The sequence below is a fragment of the Trachurus trachurus genome, assembly GCF_905171665.1.
Source record: "Trachurus trachurus genome assembly, chromosome: 18".
NCBI lineage: Eukaryota > Metazoa > Chordata > Actinopteri > Carangiformes > Carangidae > Trachurus > Trachurus trachurus.
This window is the reverse complement of record NC_139909.1, coordinates 11,839,584-11,860,788: the sequence shown is the minus strand read 5'-3', so window position 1 is coordinate 11,860,788 and position 21,205 is coordinate 11,839,584. Positions and strand designations below refer to the sequence as shown.

The 21,205-nt window shown below is 41.3% G+C and overlaps 1 protein-coding gene across 2 annotated transcripts; it reads left to right on the top strand.

The window, feature by feature from the left end:
• The first annotated feature begins 132 nt into the window (after nt 1-132).
• On the top strand, nt 133-19,207 carry aco1 (aconitase 1, soluble). Of its 2 annotated transcripts, none has more exons than XM_083992698.1 (21): nt 133-244; nt 2,575-2,704; nt 3,626-3,794; nt 4,303-4,440; nt 4,547-4,616; nt 5,347-5,530; nt 6,386-6,525; nt 6,610-6,781; nt 7,199-7,299; nt 10,679-10,795; nt 11,017-11,176; nt 11,809-11,944; nt 12,071-12,155; nt 12,239-12,395; nt 12,987-13,111; nt 14,011-14,115; nt 14,204-14,346; nt 15,477-15,624; nt 15,867-15,989; nt 16,967-17,152; nt 18,060-19,207. In XM_083992698.1, exons 2-21 carry the CDS (start codon nt 2,596-2,598, stop codon nt 18,174-18,176), a joined length of 2,685 nt encoding a protein of 894 aa, XP_083848824.1. In that variant the 5' UTR covers nt 133-244; nt 2,575-2,595; the 3' UTR covers nt 18,177-19,207. The 2 variants fall into 2 exon arrangements, with proteins under 2 accessions (XP_083848824.1, XP_083848823.1); XM_083992697.1 differs by lacking the exon at nt 133-244 and adding an exon at nt 2,317-2,466.
• Nucleotides 19,208-21,205: the final 1,998 nt, after the last annotated feature.

Here is a 21,205-nt window from a genome sequence, read left to right as displayed (position 1 = left end):
TATCATATTATATTATTATTATTCAGTTGTTACTTCCGACCACGAGGGGGCGATGATCCGCTGTGTCGCTGTTTCCAGCCGCCAACAAACATGGGACAGAAGAAGGAGAAGTAGAGGAGGAGGAGGAAGTAGAAGATGATGGTTTTAGTAATTTACCAGTGAGGAAGAAGCAGCAGTAGAAGGAGTCGGCGACACTCATCAGTTTGCTGCTCTGTGTTTTATCACCTGTTCTTCACACTGACAGGTGAGTTAAAACACCTGCGCGTGGTTTATTTGAACGGTTCTTCTGCTTTCACTGTGTTCACGTGCAGCGTCAGGAAACTAATGTTGTTAAAGCTGCTAGTTAGCTGTGAGCTAACTTTAGCTGCTGCAGCCACAGCCTCCACCTGCTTTTATTATTATTATTTTAATACCAAATCTTTAATATGATATTCTATGATGTTTCTGAGACGACTCGTTTCCTTTCGGTGTTTTCATACCTAATTTGTGTATTTCATTTAAACATGTTGACGTTTAAAACCAAGTAGCTAATGTAAACTGAGCTTTAAAGGCCAGAGGAGCAGACTGAACCTGGTTAAAAGTCTCTATTTAATGTTAATTAGTGTTTATGATTTGGAGAACAAGTATTTTTATTTGGAAATGTGCAAGTATTAATCACAATTTGCATGCTGGATTGTCCAAATCGGATCTTTTGCAACTCTGGTTTGGTGTTAACTTCAGGATTGGGCCCATTTCTTAACTAGATAAGTCACATTTTGTAATTACATAAATGAAGACACAGTAAATCCATCCTAATGTGACAAAATAATTACAGAAATGTGCCTGAAATAGTCAATATTCAGATTTCATGTGAGGAAACAACATGAACAAGACTTGTAAATATACGTAAAGTGTTAAATATGTGTTTATAAATGCATTTATAGCTACATTAAGCTCATGTACTATTTGTAGTAAAGCTCTGGTGCTGGTTGCTCTGACCATGTTACGTTACGTCACATGGTTTGAGCCATAATTTGACTTTGCACTTTGCAGAAGAGCAGCATGAGGAGATCTTCAGATAACCAGGAAACTATGTGGTTATTCAGGATATGACGGCGCACCTCACCTTTCACACACTTAACACGTCTTTCCACAAAAAAAAACAAAACCTGTTGCAGCAGAGCCAGGTTTTCTTGATTTTTTTTTTCTTTTTCTTTCTGCAGTTTGTTTATTTTTAACGAGGATCGGCTCATCAAATGCATGCACACCTCCACGTTTCTCTGTTTAAAGTTTCATCAGGTTGCTAAAGAGATTTTTTTTTTTTACTTATGTAAGACTTGTAAAACATGGGGCTAAAAGTTCACTGACCCCCGACTCAGCTCTGCTCCACCGTTACAGGCTAATCCATCTGCAGTTTGAAGGATTGTGAGACTGTTGTGGACCCTTTTGTAATTCAGCTTGCACAAACTAACCTGTACCATGCGATTATCACGTCATGTGGCAGCAGTGAAATGCATAAAACCCTGCAGTCACACAAGCTGCAGCCGACGTTGATGTAAAACACCAGAATGAGGAAAAGTCTGTGAATTTGAAACATTAGAAATATAACATCACAGAATTGTTGATTGTGTTAGGGTCGGTTTTGACCCGGGTCTTAAATCAGCTGTGAAACACACTAAAACATTATTATCTATCATCTCTTGGTTGCATTGTTAGGCTTCCTTATGCATGAAAAAGTTGTTTTTTGCACTTATGATTTCAGTTTTAACTCTAATTATTGTTCTTAACGTTAAAGCACATCATTTTAACGAGCGCATTTTAAGAATTTTGTGGAAAATAATGTTTTATTTTGTTTAAACACAGGTTTCTGACAAAGTCAAAAAGCCTTGATGAAATAAACATGTGGTACTTTTATGTATTAAAAACCTCAAAAAGGGTCGGTGGAGACCCGGTTAAGAACAATAATTACAGTTAAAACTGAAATCATAAATCCAAAAACAACCTTTTCATGGATATGGAAGCCTAACAATGCAACCAAGAGATAAATGGGCTGATAAGTAATTGTTTTTAACACAAGAGGGAGGTTAAGCGCAACACAAATTGCTCCAAAGTGCTTCACAAAAAGAAAAAATAGATTAACACAATGGAAAAGAAAAATTAAAGGAATAGCAAATGAGTTGTAGTAAGATGTAGAGAGGTGGAGCCGCTCGTAGCAGCTCATGCAGCGTGTCTGTCGGCCGACTCCCACTGGTTTCAACATGGCAGCGGGTTCAGACCGTGGACTGGAGTGACCTCCCTCCTTCGGTCTCCAGACCTGAATCCAGTGGATCAGGTGATCGGCCGGTTGAGCTGAACGTGCAGCAGCTGAATGACGCGACGCAGACACGTGAACAAGGAGCAGAGTCTCAGAGAGGGAGAGAGAGTTCAGAAGTTTCCAGAAAAACGTATTGAGGATGAAAAGCTTGTGTTGTTTCAGAGCAGAGACCAGTCAGTGTTAAGGGAAATCTTATTTTACTTTGCAGATACATATTTGGAAGGAAGTTTCACTAAACTTAATGTTAATTAAAAGACTTTTCTTCTGTTTTCTCTTTGCAGATTAGTACTGAAACGTAGACAATGCCGGAGACTGTGAATAATCCTTTTCAACATATAGTTGAGCCTCTGGACCCGTCGGAGCCGGAGCAGCAGTTTTTCAATCTCTCCAAGCTCGGAGACAGTCGATATGGTAAAAACACATTTATACTGAATTATTGATGTTTTTTATTGTTGATTCATTGAAATGAAGACTATTTATTCTTCCTGGGGTCTACATTAAATCACACAGAAGAAGAACATTACAGCATTTTCACAAAAGTATTGCATGCAGTCATTCAACGTAAATGTATTTATATGATTATAGAGAGTTCAACGAGTGAAGTTTTAACCTGAGACCAGTCTAGTGCTGTAACTATGTTTTACATTTGTTGGTTGAAGTTGCAAGAACAAAAACACAGGTTTACGTTAAAGGGATAGTTCAACATTTTGGAAAATTGACCCATTGCCATAATAATAGTTTTAGCAGTAGGTTCGTTACCTTTAATTGTCGGTGCAAGCTATTTTTAGAATGGCGGGGTAGAGCCGCGAGCTGCTCAGAGCTACGCTACGGAGGCTAATGGGATTTCTTGGTTTCCCTCATTAAACTCATCAAATACACAATCCAACAACTCCAAAACGCTCTGGTGGACAAGTTGTGACCTGCTCATTCACCACGCTATGAGATAATAACACAACGTTACCAGACAGAGTTGTTTTTGAGGGAAATGCAGAGACTGCTGAAAAACTGCCCCTGAAGGCAACGCGCATCAGCGGTTTTGCATGAATTTACCTCTAAAACAACTCTGTCTCATAACGTTGTGTTATTATCTCATAGCGTGGTGAATGTGCAGGTCACAACTTGTCCACCAGAGTGTTGTGGAGTTGTTGGATTGTGTATTTGATGAGTTTGATGAGGGAAACCAAGAAATCCCATGAGCCTCCGTAGCGTAGCTCTGAGCAGCTCGCGGCTCTGCTCCGCCGTTCTAAAAATAGCTAGCTCGCACCATGATACATGTTGTCAGTGTTGTAATGTTACGGAGGTTCACACACTGTTCTTCCCTCTGTTTGTCAGAGCGTCTCCCGTTCTCCATCCGCGTCCTCCTGGAGTCCGCGGTCAGGAACTGCGACGGGTTCCTGGTGAAAGACTCGGACGTGGAGAGCATCCTGAACTGGAAGAAGACCCAGGCTGAGACGGTGGAGGTGCCGTTCAGACCGGCCCGGGTCATCCTGCAGGACTTCACGTGAGTCCACACACACCATCCGTCAATATCAATGCATCCTTTAGGAAGCATTACTGTGTTTAAAAGTTATTTTTTAAAACTTAATTTTCACCCAGATCTACATGAATGTATTAGATTTAAGTCTGTAGAAGGTCCGGTGATAAGAAATATTTCTAAACAGGTACTGTACAAGGACACATCTTTCTGTTTGGTTTTGTCTTGTTTTATTCTTTTCTTTTCATTTTCTACTTAATTTAATTCAATTCATTTTCTCCCCTAGCTTTATGTGTGGTTATATTCATTGTTGTTAGGTAAATTCTGAAAATAAAATTGAATCTGATTATTACAAAGTGCAGCCATGAAGATATGGGTGTGAAATAAAAATCTATTGACTATTGAATATGGCAAATTTATGATGCTCAGAGTCATAATCCATGACACCAAGACCTGACAGCATCCTCGATAAGAATAGAATAGATTCTTTAATAATAAATAAAGTGACGATTAACAGTATCTGTCTGATTCCCAGTGGTGTTCCTGCGGTCGTGGACTTTGCTGCCATGCGTGACGCTGTGATGAAACTGGGCGGCGACCCAGAGAAGATTAATCCAGTTTGCCCGGCCGACCTGGTCATCGATCACTCCATCCAGGTGGACTTCAACAGGAAGTAAGAGCAGCGCTGTGTCTGTTCCTGCAGACAGACGGATACATGAACATCTATGTGTGTTTCCTGAGGCTTTAACCTGCACATCTGTCCCTTTTTGTCCCTAAAGGTCTGACAGCCTCCAGAAAAACCAGGATTTGGAGTTCGACCGCAACAAAGAAAGATTTCAGTTCTTAAAAGTATGAAAACATTTGGTAAACCTTTAATTTACAGGCTGCTGATTAGAGTACGTGATAATGTCAAGAAACAGGCAAGGCATCTTTATTTATATAGCACATTTCATACCAAGAGGCAATTCAATGTGCTTTTAAGCATTTAAAAAGAACAACATAAAAAACAAACATTTTTTTAAAAATTAAAATACACAGAAAAAAGAAAAAGTAGAAGAAAAAAAGAGGACTTACAGTGCAAATCCAAAATTACGATTTAAAATTATTTAAAAGAGCTCAGCCATAAGCACATTAAAAGAAAAATGTTTAGTGCTTACAGTTGTAGCCAAGAAATAACAATTATTTGCATCATAATAACTAGAAATATCCTAGAAATTATGGTACATTTCATAGTAATGTCTATAAAAATAGCCAAGAAATAACGATTGATTGCGTAGAAATAGCCCAGAAATATCGATCAATTGCAAAGACTTGTGGCAAAAAATTGTGGCCTTTCCCAAAAATTTCAAAGCATGAAAATGATGTGTAATCTTTTGCCTTTATGAAAAACATGACAGTACTATGAAAATGAATTGAAATCTAGGCTATTTCTAGACATTATGATACAATTAATAGTTATTTCTTGACATTATCACGTAATTAGTGGCCTGTACATTAAACAAAACCCATAGATTTTATTTTTCCACGTCTTTCCCTTTTCCTTTAGCTCTTAAACATCTCTTCTCTGTTTTTTTCCCAGTGGGGCTCCAAAGCCTTCAGGAACATGCGGATCATCCCTCCCGGATCGGGGATCGTTCACCAGGTCAACCTGGAGTATCTGGCCCGGGTGGTGTTCAACCACGACGGGTTCCTCTACCCCGACAGCCTGGTGGGCACAGACTCCCACACCACCATGATCGACGGGCTGGGCGTCCTCGGCTGGGGTGCGTTCATCAAGTCTTGTTTCCTTGGTGGCTGCAAAGTACCGAGGTCCATTAGTACGGTCGCTGACGAGGGCCAAACGCTGCAAATACAGAAACGATGCAGAACCAAAAACAAATGCAAGAAGAAAATGCTGCATTTTCACTCAAAACTATCCTATGGGACCAGACCCTCTTTAAGTTTGGCTAACTTCTGGAGATGTGGAATAAAAACGTCCCTTTTATGTTTTTTTTTTTTTACAATATTATAGAAGAGCAACAGATTTACGTAGCTAATGTTAGCGTGCTAGAGATTTTGATTTATAAAAGCTTGCCTTTCTGATCGACGCTGACATTTGTTACCTTCCGTACAAATGTAACTAACATTATCCGTATTGTTAGTCACTGTAACTACTTTCAGAGTGTTGTGATTGTATTTAACGTTAGTTTTCTCTCGTCTACATCGTCTCCTCATATTGGACACTTGATCAGAGAGATGACGTTAAATGTAAAACATTTTTAACCTTTTAAAAACCAAGCATTTTTTGCAGCATTTTTCTTTCGCATTTGTTTCGTGGTTTTGCATGTTTTTGTTCTGTATCGATTCTGTGATTTCTCAGTTGCAACGTTTTTCTGTTGCATTTGTTTTCTGTGTTGTTGGTTTTGCATAATTTCTGTGTTTGCAGCATTTGGCCCTTGGCGGCCACCGTACGTCGGGGTTCCACTGCAACGTGGATGTAATTCATAATTAGAGAGTTCATGGAAACTGAGCTGTGGTTTCCCATTTAATTGGCTTTGGTTTCTGGTTTAGTCATGAGTTTTGTCATCTGCAGTGTGATCAATAAAGGTTTGTCTGTTTCTTCGTAATGAACCCTGCAGGAGTGGGCGGGATCGAGGCGGAGGCGGTGATGCTGGGTCAGCCAATCAGCATGGTCCTGCCCGAGGTGGTGGGCTACAAGCTGCACGGGAGCCCGGACAAGTTCATCACCTCCACCGACATCGTGCTCACCGTTACTAAGGTAACAAAACTCATCATCAGCATCTTTTTTCACGCATTTCTTCATCACATCAACACGTTTTTAACCCTTTCTCCGTCCCCTCAGCACCTCCGCCAGGTGGGCGTGGTGGGGAAGTTCGTGGAGTTCTTCGGCCCCGGCGTGGCCCAGCTGTCCATCGCCGACAGAGCCACCATCGCCAACATGTGTCCCGAGTACGGCGCCACGGCGGCGTTCTTCCCCGTGGACGACGTCAGCATCCAGTACCTGGAGCAAACCGGTGAGTCGCCGGGAGAAAGAAAGATGGATGAAGAGTCAACTGCAGGTTTCTGAGGAGCAGCTGTCAAGCTTGTGACATCGTCTTACTCCAACAAACTCCCACCTTAAAGTTTTAATAAAGTCGAATTTGTAAATATTCATCAAAACTCTTTGCACCAGACTATTAACATGTTTATTTCTGCATTTTCAAATGGGAGTCAGTCGGTCTGACTCAAAAGTTGAAGTGTCCACATTTGAATAAGAGCAGTTTTTGGTATTTCTGTGTTTTGGCTCCATTTTTCAGTTTCTGAAGTCGCTTATTGGATTTGAGATGAAATAATTCAGACTAGCTCTTCTCTACATTGGTTCTTTCAGGATTATGAACATATACTATATGTGTTTTATTTTCTATTTATTTGTCTCGTGTGTTGTGATTCAGGGCGAGAAGCCAAGAAGCTGGCCTACATCACCAAGTACCTGAAGGCCGTGGGCATGTTCAGAGACTACAACAACGTCTCCCAGGACCCAGACTTCACCCAGGTCGGTCTCAGACTGCCTTAACCCCTTTTCCACCAAGCTAGTTTCAGGGCTAATTTCAGCTAGTTTCAGAGTCTGATTTTCAATTCAATTCAATTCAAAAAACTTTATTCATCCCCAAGGGGCAATTAAAAAGCACGCTGAGCAGTTCAGGTAAGATCACAATAAACAGCAAACACTCACACATACACACACACACGCGCACACACACACACACACAGGAATGAGCACCGGCCCCTGGCTCTCTAAACTGGTTCCAGACAATCACCAACTTCTTGCTGGTCTAGAGCCAAGAACCGACTAAGCCAGGCGCTGGGGGCGTGGTTACCTGACCAACAGGACCGGCGCAAAGATATACGTAGACGTTATCAATGTTATGTTTGTTAAACTGTTTTGTAATTGATGCGGTGTAGTGGCTGTAGTATCTGTAGTTTTATTCAGACCTAAGCCGACCTACAGCTCTGATACAAACAGGAGGTTATAGCATGAATTAAAACAACAAACACCACCAGGTGTTATTGGAGTCTCTGAGTGGTGTCTTACAAAGGTTGTTAGGATTCTTCCTGAGCACTATGGAGATACGATTCCATTCCATTCCATTCGATGCAATACCATTCCATTCGATACAGTACCATTCCATTCGATACAGTACCATTCCATCCCATTTGATACAATACCATTCCAATCCATTCGATGCAATACCATTCCATCCCATTTGATACAATACCATTCCATTCCATTCGATGCAATACCATTCCATTCCATTCGATGCAATACCATTCCATTCCATTCGATACAATACCATTCCATTCCATTCGATGCAATACCATTCCATTCCATTCGATACAGTACCATTCCATTCGATGCAATACCATTCCATTCGATACAGTACCATTCCATTCGATACAGTACCATTCCATTCGATGCAATACCATTCCATCCCATTTGATACAATACCATTCCAATCCATTCGATGCAATACCATTCCATCCCATTTGATACAATACCATTCCATTCCATTCGATGCAATACCATTCCATTCCATTCGATGCAATACCATTCCATTCCATTGGATGCAATACCATTCCATTCAATATAGGGGTGTGACTGTGTACACGTGTAAACGTTTACACGGAATGAAACTGTAAACGTTTAGTAAAAAATCCCTAAACGATACACGCAATTATTATTATTTTTTTTTATTTTTTTTTTTACATAGCGTACATTTTGTACTGGGCTGGGTGAAAAATAGTCCCTCACACTGTCTTAATTTAGAGAAAACTATGATTTAATAAAAATGATGCTGTGACGCGCTTCCCTCCTCCAGACAAAATGTGCGTGAGTGAGTTTTTTTTTCCTTTCTTTTTTTTTTTTTTGCGAGCGAGTGTGATGGCGCCGCCACCGAGTAAACGCCCATCCGAAATAAACGCCGGGTCAGACATTGCTTTTCTGGTTGCCAAAAAATATTCTATGCAAATATAGCCTCTCTAAACACAAACAAATAACCTTAAAAGAATTGAAAGGGGTGTCTCGAGACATTGAAGACGGCCGAGGACTGACGAGACGCCTCTGGGCTGGTTGCTCCTGCCCGGTCTGTCCACTCCTCTCATCCGCACTTCAGCACCTGTCCTGGGCTGCACAGTGTCGGCTCGGCTCGCTCCTCGTTTTAAATGACTTACTCCTTTTAAAAGTAGCGTAAACAATTTACTGTTCTGATCACTCATACGTGCATGGTTAGGCAGTACGGTGCATTATTATTAGTTATACTTCAAAAATAAAGGACGGTGGAGCGAGCCAAGCTGTAGCCCAGGACAGGTGCTGAAGGGGGACAACTCTCCATTCCGACACACCTCCACTTCGACACCCCGCTGTTCCGAAATACCCCCACTTCGAAACACCGCTACTCCGACACCCCCCCGCAGCTGTCCAAGGTGCTGAACCGCGTGACGTTGTTTACACTCTGTGTTGTGGCTTGTCTGTGAAACGTGCGCTGCTCAGGGACTGGGCAGATCTGTCCCACTTGCTTTCTCCCCGACTCCGTTGTTGGAGATCTCCCACACAGTAAAAGAAATACCGGTACACTTTTTTTCTTTTTCTCCCCCCCTGCTCTGCTCGAGCGCGGCTGAAGCCGGCCTGAGCTCACACGGGCGCGAGGCTGCTGCAGCCGCCGCTCGCACTGACAGCTGACTGAGGGAGATGCTTTGGTTGGGCTTAGGCAATGAAGAAAGGAGTTGGTTAAGTTTAGTAAAAAGACCAGGTAGAGGCTAGACAGGCTAGAAGCATAATGAACATTATATGTCATTAATATGAAGTAGCCTATTTGCTTGTTTTGCAGTTAATTATGCACATGATCCGTTTGACCCCAAAAAGGAAAAAAGGATCAATGCGCACTGCGCACTGGGGGTTTCCCCCAATAGCCTTTTCGGAGTAGCGGGGTCTTAAAAATAGAAAACCCCGCTATTACGATGAATGGAAGTCTATTGTCGGAAAGGCGGGGCTTCGGAAAGGCAGGGTGTAACCGTGCTGAAGTGTGGGAGAGGAGGGGAGAGACTGGGCTCCGCGGGGCTCTGGCAACTTGCAGCGGATCAGGAAGGGTGGAGGTCAGCGAGACCGGGGGGGGGGGGGGGGGGTACGGTGGTCGACTCTGAACGCTCACCGGGCAGATCTCTCCAGTTACGGTGCGGTGCGTGTCGGGGGGGAGGGGGGCGGGACGAATCCGTCGTCCGGTCTCCTCCGCTCCGGTGTAACACCGGCACGGTGGCTGCAGTGTCACCGGCTGCGCATATCAGACTAAACAAAAATAAGGCTATAGCAACCTATACCGGTCCTGAAGCGTGTACACGTGTACACGAAAAAAAATGCACAGTGTACACGTGTACATATTTTCGTACACGTTCACATCCCTAATTCAATACAGTACCATTCCATCCCATTTGATACAATACCATTCCATTCCATTGGATGCAATACCATTCCATTCCATTGGATGCAATACCATTCCATTCCATTCGATGCAATACCATTCCATTCAATACAGTACCATTCCATCCCATTTGATACAATACCATTCCATTCCATTCCATTTGATGCAATACCATTCCATTCCATTCGATGCAATACCATTCCATTCCATTCGATGCAATACCATTCCATTCAATACAGTACCATTCCATCCCATTTGATACAATACCATTCCATTCCATTGGATGCAATACCATTCCATTTGATGCAATACCATTCCATTCCATTCGATCCAATACATTTCACTACGATACGACACAAGACACTTATTGTCTCCATAGGAAAATCAGTCTTGGACGACAACATGTTCACCATTTACACCAGAAACTTGATCCTCTGTTCTGCCTCTTCTCTCCGTCAGGTGGTGGAGTTGGACCTGAGCTCAGTGGTCCCCTGCTGCAGCGGCCCCAAGAGACCACAGGACCGAATCGCTGTCTCCGAAATGAAGAAGGACTTCGAGGCCTGTCTTGGAGCCAAGGTGCAGACCTCACTGCTTCTAGTTTTAGACTTAGATTTATTTTGCACAGTTACAAATACACAAGTAAAAGGAACAATTTGATAATTTACAGCTGGAAGAGGAAGAGTTTATCAGATTTTATTAGATTTCTGTTTGACTTCATCATCACTTGTTTTAATCGTCATTCGTCCACTGTATCATCTCCTCTTCTTGTGTGTGTTTGTGTGTGTGTGTGTGTCCAGCAAGGCTTCAAGGGTTTCCAGGTTCCCGCTGAGCGCCACAGCACCGCCGTCCCGTTCCAGTTCAACGATAAAGAGTACACGCTGAGCCACGGCTCCGTGGTCATTGCCGCCATCACCAGCTGCACCAACACCAGCAACCCCTCGGTCATGCTCGGAGCAGGTGTGTGTGTGTGTGTGTGTGTGTGTGTTCAAGTTTCAAATTTAAGTTAACTTTATTTGTCACATTAAGTAATTACAGTGAAATTCTTATGTACCTTTTGGTCATTTGCATAGAATTAAAAAAAAAAACAAGAATATAAAAAGAAAATATTTAAAGAGATAGTTCAGAGTTGGAGGTAAATTCATGCAAAACCGCTGATGTGCATTGCCTTCAGGGACAGTTTTTCAGCAAGCAGTCTCTGCATTTGCCACTAAAACAACTCTGTCTCGTAACGTTCTGTTATTATCTCATAGCGTGGTGAATGTGCAGGTCACAACTTGTCCACCAGAGCGTTTTGGAGTTGTTGGATTGTGTATTTGATGAGTTTGATGAGGGAAACCAAGAAATCCCATTATCCTCTGTAGCGTAGCTCTGAGCAGCTCACGGCTCTGCTCCACCGTTCTAAAAACAGCTTGCACCGACAATTAAAGGTAACGAACCTACTGCTATGACTATAGGGATTATGGCAATGGGCCAATTTGCCAAAATGTTGAACCATCCCTTTAACAATAATAGAAGAGGTGTCCTTCCTCTCAGCTCAGTTGTTAAAGATTATAAACGCCGTTGTTGTTGTTGTTGTTGTTGTTGTTCAGGCCTCCTGGCTAAGAAAGCCATCGAACTCGGTGTGAGCGTGAAGCCGTACATCAAGACGAGCCTGTCGCCGGGCAGCGGAGTCGTCACCTACTACCTGAAGGAGAGCGGCGTCATGGACTACCTGTCTAAGCTGGGGTGCGTTAGTTCACGGTTATTGATCCTTTGATAAGTTTTCAGTTTCTAGTGTTTTTATTCAGCGTCGTACAGACTCAGTTAGCGTCTTTGACTTCTTTATTAAAATCATTTTTTCCGTCCCGACAGGTTCGAGGTCGTCGGTTACGGCTGCATGACGTGTATCGGGAACAGTGGGCCGCTGCCTGAGCCGGTGGTGGAGGCCATCACCAAGGTAACGGTGGTCCAGTCACCGTACGTTTCCACTTGTGTCATGTGACCTCCCTCCTCTCACCCCTCTGTGTGTGTGTGTTTCAGGGAGATGTGGTCGCTGCAGGAGTTTTGTCAGGAAACAGGAACTTTGAGGGTCGCGTCCACCCGAACACCAGAGCCAACTACCTGGCCTCGCCGCCGCTCGTCATCGCCTACGCCATCGCAGGAACCATGAGGATCGACTTTGACACGGAGCCGATCGGTGAATAGACACACAACTAAACACAACTAAACACAAACAACCACTAATGGGCTTTTATTTTATAGTAAAAAAAAATGTACAGTAACAGTCAGGTTTGATGCTGTAATCCTCCTCTGTCACATGATTAGAGCTGCAACAATTATCGTCAACTATTTTGATAATCAACTAATCGTTTTTTTAAGAAAAATGTCCAAATTCTCTTATTTCAGCTTTTAAATGTGAATATTTCTGGTTGCTTTGTTCCTTTATGACAATAAACTGAGCCTCTCTTTCGTTTGTGGACAAAACAAAACATTTGAGGACGTTATCTTGTGGTTTGGGAAACACAGATTGACATTTTTCTACATTTATTTAAACATTTTATTGACCAAACAAGTAAAATAATCGACAGATTAATCGATAATGAAAATAATCGTTAGTTGCAGCCCTAAACATGATAATTTATTACAAACAAAGCAAACTGTGAAAAGACACAAAGAGCAAGAACAGTTAATTTCAGTTTAATGCACTGACACTGTAAAAGATTTAATTCTTAAACACCAGATCTAATAATGTTGATGGGATAAACTCGTCCTCTCTGTTTCTGTGCAGCCGTCAGCTCCGAGGGGAAAGAGATCTTCCTGAGAGACATCTGGCCGACGCGAGAGGAGATCCAGGCCGTGGAGAGGAAGTTCGTCATCCCATCGATGTTCAAAGAAGTTTACGAGAAGATCGAGGTCGAGTCACGTTCACTTTGTCTCGTCATGTGGTTTTATTGAGACTTTAAAATCGAACAGGTTGTTACAGAAACGACCTTAGAAATGAGAAATCACCTTGGTGTAAGGTGAACAAGTGACAGAAGGAGAGAAGGAGACAGAGAAAGACAGATGGGGAGAGAGAAGAGGAGTCAGAAAGAAACAATGACAAAAGGTAGGACGGAAAGAAAGGAGAGAGAAGCACTGATAGAAAGTGGGCCGGAGAGAGAAAAAGAAAGACAAGAAAGGGAGACAATAACACAAATAAGACGGAGACAGAGGGAGACAGGACAAGAGAGAAAGAAAGGGAAAAAGAAAATTACTTGACTAATAATTTCTGTAGTGGCTTGTCCTGTAGCCACTACTGGATGCTGATTGTTTTGTTTTAGACTGCTACGCGAGCAGGCAATAAACCAACAAAAAGTTCTTTGCGTTTGAAACAATAATGTTCGTTTAATTCCTTGATGAAGCCACTTATCATATACAATAAACAGAAAAAAATGCTCAAAAACCTGAAGCACCGCTGGAGCACAGTTCAAAAACTGTTTGCCCCTGCCACCTAGCGGTTTGATGGTATAATGTTAAAAAGAAAACATGGTTCATACAATTTAGTTACATTAAACATTAAGTGAAAGTTGTCAGAATGATAAAAGATGGAGAGGAGATGAGGAGAAAAACCGCTGAGATGATTTAATCCAGGATCAGTGACTCTTCATCTTCAATTTCTATTTCAGTTTTCACTTCTCCTCCTCCCTCCTTTCACTCATTTAATAGAAAACCACAGTGTGTGAGCAGCAATAAGGGGCTGACAGATCCACATCTGATCCCCTCCAGATTAAATCCCAGTCTCCTCTCATGTTGTTTCTTCTCCGTCGTTACAGAAAGTGAATGAGCGCTGGAACTCTCTGGTCGCTCCCTCAGACAAACTCTACACCTGGGACCCGAACTCCACCTACATCAAGTCTCCGCCGTTCTTCGATGGTTTGGTAAATAACACTCAGTTATACAATATTATTGTTATTATATTCATCATTATCAGTTTCTGACCCGTCTCTCTCTCCCTCTCTGCTCCAGACGATGCAGCTGCAGCCTCCTCGCTCCATCACCGACGCCCAGGTGCTGCTGAACTTCAGCGACTCGGTCACCACCGACCACATCTCTCCTGCAGGAAACATCGCCAGGAACAGTCCGGCTGCTCGCTACCTCACCAACAGAGGGTGAGTGTATTTTTCTTTTCTGCATAATTTATGCTTGTGTATTTTTACCTTGCTCGTTCACACAAGCCGTCCTTTTACTTGTTTTCCATGATCACCCACATTGTGCATCTCCAACCAAACAACTTGTGTATATAGGGTTTTTTTCTCTATTTAAATCCTATTTTGTACATAACAGTGCAGATCTTTGTTTTTTATATGTATATTCTTGTCTTTATAGTTTTATTCCTTACTTCTTTACATATCCTGTACTCTTTGCTACTGTTACAAGTGAAAATGAATGGGATCAATATAAAGTCTTATGTCTTATGTCAAACAACCAGTCGGTCTGTAAAACTATGAAGCTCATGTATCCTCTGTCTGATTGGAGTAGAAACAGTGGAAACAATTTTCCTTCATCTCCTACCTGAGATCACAGTAAAGAGCTGCGTCTTTCAGTCTGTTATGTTCATTTAAAGGTGTACAGAAATGGCCGTTTGTCCTGTTTGTCGCGCCGAGTTGTCACGAGCTGCAACACGAGTTTACCTGAGTAAGGAAAACGAATTTGATTGGTCGTTATCGAGCGGGCGGGATATTCAAAGCTTGGGGCGAGACCGAGCTCCGTGTGTGTGTGCGTGTCTCAGACGTTTGAATGACGGATCCAATATCAGTGGCTGGTGAATCGTGTACAGGCTGACGTATAATCCGTGCGCCTGCATTATCCAATGCGAAAAAAAAATACACACTTTCATCCCGGATTTACTCAAAAATAGAATTTTGCACAAAGTTTGGCCTACAACGTCTGAAAGATGAGTTATCACATTAATTTTATGATCCAGAGTGGAATCAAATTCAGTTTTCTTTTCTGTACACCTTTAAAGCCGTTGTAAACCTGAAGACTGAGCTGTAATGAAAGTGAAACAAGAGCGTGGGGTCAAAGTCTAAAGTCATCGTCAGTTTATTGATGATTTCTGGACACACCAGGATTGAAATTTAGTTTCTGCTCCAACCCAACGCTGCAAAAAACTATAGTATATGACAAAAGAAAAGATAAAGAAGAAAAACTTTACATTATATACAATAGGAAAAAATGAATCTGTAAGAAAAGATCAACTCTGTATCTAAACTATCGTATTGTGTTTGTCTCCCGACAGTCTGAGTCCTCGTGACTACAACTCGTACGGCTCCCGTCGAGGCAACGACGCCGTCATGGCCAGAGGGACGTTCGCCAACATCCGTCTCTTCAACAAGTTCCTCAACAAACAGGCGCCGCAGACGCTCCACCTGCCGAGCGGAGAGACGGTCGGTGTCCAGCACGTCGTCGCACTGATGCGTTCACTGTCTCTGACTCAATGAAACCTGATAATGATGAGAGGAACAAGATGAAACGTTCACAAACACTAAATATATGTTCATTCATTCATTTAATTGTTTAAAAAGCCGAGAGTTTGGTATTTTAACAGTGTCAAAGCTAAATGACAACTCAGCCGATCCATCCACAGCTGGACTGATGTTGAACATGTGTCGTCCTGTGTTGTGTTCAGATGGACGTGTTCGATGCCGCCGAGCGGTACCAGCAGGCCGGCGTCCCTCTGCTGGTTCTGGCGGGGAAGGAGTACGGCTCAGGAAGCTCCAGAGACTGGGCGGCTAAAGGACCGTTCCTGTTGGTGAGCAGCTCCGACTGCACTGTACTCAAACACCACCGCAAATATTAGAAGTTATATTTATTTTTTAAATCCCCTCTTCCCTCACGGTAATATCTATATCATGATATTTGTTTGTATATTCAAGATATTGTATTTTAGATGCACCCAAAGCCTGGTTTAGAACAGTTAGCAAAAGTGCAGAAGAAGAAAATTAACAATAAAAATCAACTATAGTCCGCAATGTATTTAATATTTGAGTGAGGTCAAAGTAATTATGTCAGTACAGTAGATGTTATTCACTATTAAGTTTTCAAATGTCAAGATAAACTTTTCTTTCTCCTTCTTGTGATCCATTTTCTATTTTTTTTTTTTTTTAATAAATAGAAATGTGGCAATAAATGTGCAAAAAATAAGAGAAGTATAATAAAATAGCAAAAAGAAAATAATAACAATCATAAAATTACTAATAGAAATCTTACTAACAATAATAAGAAATTCAAAATAAGAAACAACCCCATTCCCCACGCCCTAAACCTCCAGGGGTCCAAAGGCGTGGTAGTTTTTTATAATCTAAAATATAAGAAATCAGACAAAAGTTATAAACGTACACATAAATACATCTGGCTAAACTTTTCTGAAATTGACCGTCCAGATAAAAATCTGGCTGAAGGAAATCGAGTGTCTCAAAGAGGTGAAGCCGTAGAAGTTTCAGCCACATTATGGTCTTTAACAGTGAATATGATGTTATTTCCAAAGAGATGAACAACTGCAACACCAGCAAAAAAAAAGTAGAAGTATAAAATGAACAATAAAGATCAACCGTAGTCTTTGATAAATTAGATTTGAATTGTGAATATTTAAGTAAATAATACGTTTTTTGAGGTAAAATGACCAGGATATCACAATAAACTTTCCTGAAATCCACCGTCAAGATTGTTTGAAAGAGATTGAGTGTCTCTCTCTGAAGCTGATGTTTCTTTGTGGTTTTATTTTGAAAGGGCATCAAGGCGGTCTTGGCGGAGAGCTACGAGCGGATCCACCGCAGTAACCTGGTCGGCATGGGCGTCATCCCTCTGGAGTATCTCCACGGAGACACGGCCGACAGCCTGGGGCTGACGGGCCGAGAGCGCTACAGCGTCATCATCCCCCCGCAGCTGACGCCCAGGATGACGGTGGACGTGAAGGTCGGTGAAGAACAAACTACTTCCTGGGTCCAACTGTTCAGAAGCAACGTGATCACGTGATCCAGTTTGGATTGAACACTTTCTGTGTGGGATCTGGATAACTTTGATCCAAAACATCAGGATTATTCTGATCCAAAATATTTGGTGGATTCAGGAAAAAAAAAAGTGATTTAAAGGGATAGTTCAACATTTTGGCAAATTGGCCCATTGCCATAATCCCTATAGTCAAAGAAGTAGGTTTGTTACCTTTAATTGTCGGTGCAAGCTATTTTTAGAATGGCGGAGCAGAGCCGCGAGCTGAGGGAAACCAAGAAATCCCATTAGCCTCTGTAGCGTAGCTCTGAGCAGCTCGCGGCTCTGCTCTGCCCTTCTAAAAACAGCTTGCACCGACAATTAAAGGTAACAAACCTACTTCTTTGACTATAGGGATTATGGCAATGGGCCAATTTGCCAAAATGTTGAACTATCCCTTTAAATTAGATTCAAACTGGTCAAATAATACAATATTTATAATGTAGTATATATAATTTTATTGATTTATATTTTGCACCTGGTTTTTAAACCATTAGAGTGATGAAGTAGATAAAGTAAACTTTTGATTATTCCACAAATCAAGACATTTCCCCAACTACTGGACATTTATATGAAATTTGAAACACACAGAAAGATATTCATTTATTTTATTTTTATTTTTTCCCCCGATATTTTGCTTTGAACAACTGGGATAAAAGTAAGACGGATCCTGGATGGCAAAAAGAGGGATTTCAAAATCCGGATTATTTTGATCCATATTAAACCTTTTGAACAACTGGATCATGGAAATCTGATCAGAACTCCCTGAATCGATCAATCAATCTATCAATCATGTGATGTGATATTTAACTTTCCTCTCTCTCTCTCTCTGCAGCTGGACACAGGGAAAACCTTCCAGGTGCGGATGAGGTTCGACACGGACGTGGAGCTGGAGTATTTCCACCACGGAGGAATCCTCAACTACATGATCCGCAAGATGTCGGAGAACTGAGCGCAAGAAAACAAGAAAAGAAAGAAAGAAACAAACAAACAGGTTTTAATTAGTCTAATTACTCTCAGCTACAGCAGCTGCAGCAGGGTCGAACCCCCTCTACATGTTAGTGCCGTAGTTGACCCGGGAAACAGGAAGCACCGTCCAGTCAGTCGCTCTCCGAGAGCTAACAACAACAACAACATTAGTGTGAATGGAGACAGAATATTCTCATAGTTTTTTGAGATTTGCTGCTAACGGTAAAATGTTTTTAAACACTTTAAACACGCACATAAAGACCTGAGGGGAGAAGATATGCAAGGTAGGAAAATGCTTGAAATGAGTCAGCTTCATTTTAACCCTTCAACCAGATGTTCGTCTTTGTTTCCTGATGTTTTTTTGATTTTTTTTTTTTTTTTTTTAACCCTCCTGAGACGTGACGTGGCACATCTGGAACAGAGGAGGTGAAATATCTTAGTTTATTGCTACTTGGCTTTTTGATTTAGTGCTTCATTAGTCTGAACCGCAGTCCTCTGATCTGGAGAACTGATGTGTTTTTGGCCTCTAGTGACAGTTTTTAAAACAAAAAAAAAACAGTTTAATTTATCGGTTCTTGTCCTCGTTTCATTTCGACAGGTGACGTCACACATTCCCACCGATAGTTTTGCACTAGATACAAGAACAAAGACTGAAAGAGAAGAAGTTAGGACGGACAGATAGTGACAAACACTAGCGCCAGGTTGTGATAAAGCAGATTAACTTTTTTTTTTTTTTTTTTTTTTTCAGACATTCCAGATTTAGTTGTAAACCGGCTTTTCTCCTCTCAAATGTGTCAACGTTAATGTTTTCAACTGCCTTAATGATGATGATAATAATGATGTTAATTATAATAATAATAACACCATGTGTTTGCTCATCTTGTTTTGTGTTTATCCTCAAACACTCATCGATGTGATTATTTTGAAACCTGACAAAACCCATGTTTCTGTTGAACGTTCATTAATCCACAGAACTCTGATCAATAATAATAATAAAATGACACTGAATTTGTATTTCAGATTTTTTTGTCATGTTTATTTTTGTGCAGAAGGAACCGATATAACTATTATTAGTCTTCGTCTGAACTTCAGACACTTAACACAACAATCAGGAGTGTTATTTTTAAAAGCACTGGCGGACAAGGAGGCTGAGAATAGTTCCCTGAACGCTCTTTAATTCCATAAATAGTCTTTCGGGCCGACGGTGCTTCGCTCTCTGATTGCGAACAGTGAGGGTTTTTTGGGGGGATTTTTTTTCTCTTGAAGCAGCTCGTTATCGACTGGTCTATTTTTAACCTGACAGGAGCAGGGGAAGTGAGCGCTTTGTGGTCGGCTGAGTGTGTGAGCTGCTGCCTTCCTGTGCTGCTTGGGCTCAGTCTGTCTCAGACAATGCCTCGTTTCAGCCACCAGGGGGCTCCCTTTAGATTAAAACACTGAGTTTTCATATGTAAAAAATAAAAATACATGTTATAGAAGTAATGTATAGGACTGTATATATATTTAGTGCATCGGTTAAGCTGCAATATTTCATACACTGGAGTGAAATACATTGAGTCAGAGTGCATTATGGGTATTATACGCAACAGATCTGAAACAGGAAGAAGATTATGTCCATGAGTGGAGTGCACAACAAAGTGTACATTATTTTGTTCCTCTACACTGTCACTGTCAATAAAGTTATAGTCAAAAATGACCAATTAAAACTCCATTTGAATAATATGAGTATAAAACTTTACTTTAGTGACTAGGATAAAGTGTTAAAGATGAACTTAGTGTTTTCTAATCTTTTTGCACTTAAAAATTGTTAAATGTGTGTTTTCATTCATAAATAATGTGTGTAGTAGTAGAAAGAGAAATGTAATACTATCTCCAGGGTGGGGTGCTGGCCTGTGGCAGGCTGCCACAGTGAAAACAGATCCATGTCTTCATTGTGTTCATGATGACTTTTCTCATTCATTGTTAATTATCCTGAAAGGACTGAAGGGTTGGAACGAATGACCACTTTCATAATTATAGTATTTAAACCTGGTTTCTATAGAGATCATGTTTAAGTAGCTGTTTCTCTGTGACGTGAGCCGTCTATATGAGACTCTGGTGGTTTTCTTAACCAGGAGGAGGATCTATCTTCTCTGTGTGGTTCGTGTTTCACCAGACGTTTGTTTGTGACTCAGGTCGCTCGAGTAAAAAGAGACAGAGGGATGGAAAAAGCTGCTGTGGTGGGGGAGGAGGAGTAGTAGAGGTTGACATAAAAAGCCAGCTGCACGTGTTGAACACACATTCACTATATGACTCTGTCGAGGTCCAGTGAACCTACATTGAACGCACACACTCCTCAAACAAAGAAAAACAGGCAGCGCTGGACAAGGAACTAGACAAAACATTTGAATTATTCAAATTTCTGAAAACCACCTTAATCAAATCTGTTAACGCTTTATGTCCAGGCTTAAAAAGTGCTGCTCACCAAAACACTAAATGTTTACAACCTGTCAGTTTCAGGTGAATTCAGCGAACATAAACTAGTTAGTATATTAGACACTATTTGGATTTATGCGAACACTATGTAACTTAGAAAGTCACTGTGCCAACATTAGGAGTTGACCTGCCCATTTGTAATGTTTAGTTAGCATGTTAGCATAACAATAGATGGTTTATTCCAAATATAACATTTACTCAAGCACATGGACTGGACAAATATAAAGTACTTATCAGAGAATCAATCAAAAATGAGAGAAAATACCGGGGGAAAAGAGTTGCATATTAAAAGTAAAATGAATAAAGAGCCACAAGGATGTCATGTCTTGGCATAATTTATTCAATAAAACTTAAAATCATCCACATTAGTAATGCAATTCGACACGTACAATTAACATAACAATGGAGGGTTTTCACTTTTTCAGCATTAATATCCTATCCACACACGGTGCACTATATAATGAACCTCCATCTGTACTCATTCATAATTTAAGTGCATGTGTAATGTATAAATGTTGTTAATCAGTCACCCCTGAGTAC

What these genes read in the sequence shown, in the direction of transcription:
- aco1 (XM_083992698.1), top strand. Translation starts at nt 2,596, where the DNA reads ATGCCGGAGACTGTGAATAATCCTTTTCAACATATAGTTGAGCCTCTG. An exon ending in CTTTGACACGGAGCCGATCG is followed by an intron (nt 12,396 to 12,986) that starts GTGAATAGACAC and finishes GTTTCTGTGCAG; the next exon opens with CCGTCAGCTCCGAGGGGAAA. An exon ending in CGCCGTTCTTCGATGGTTTG is followed by an intron (nt 14,116 to 14,203) that starts GTAAATAACACT and finishes TCTCTGCTCCAG; the next exon opens with ACGATGCAGCTGCAGCCTCC.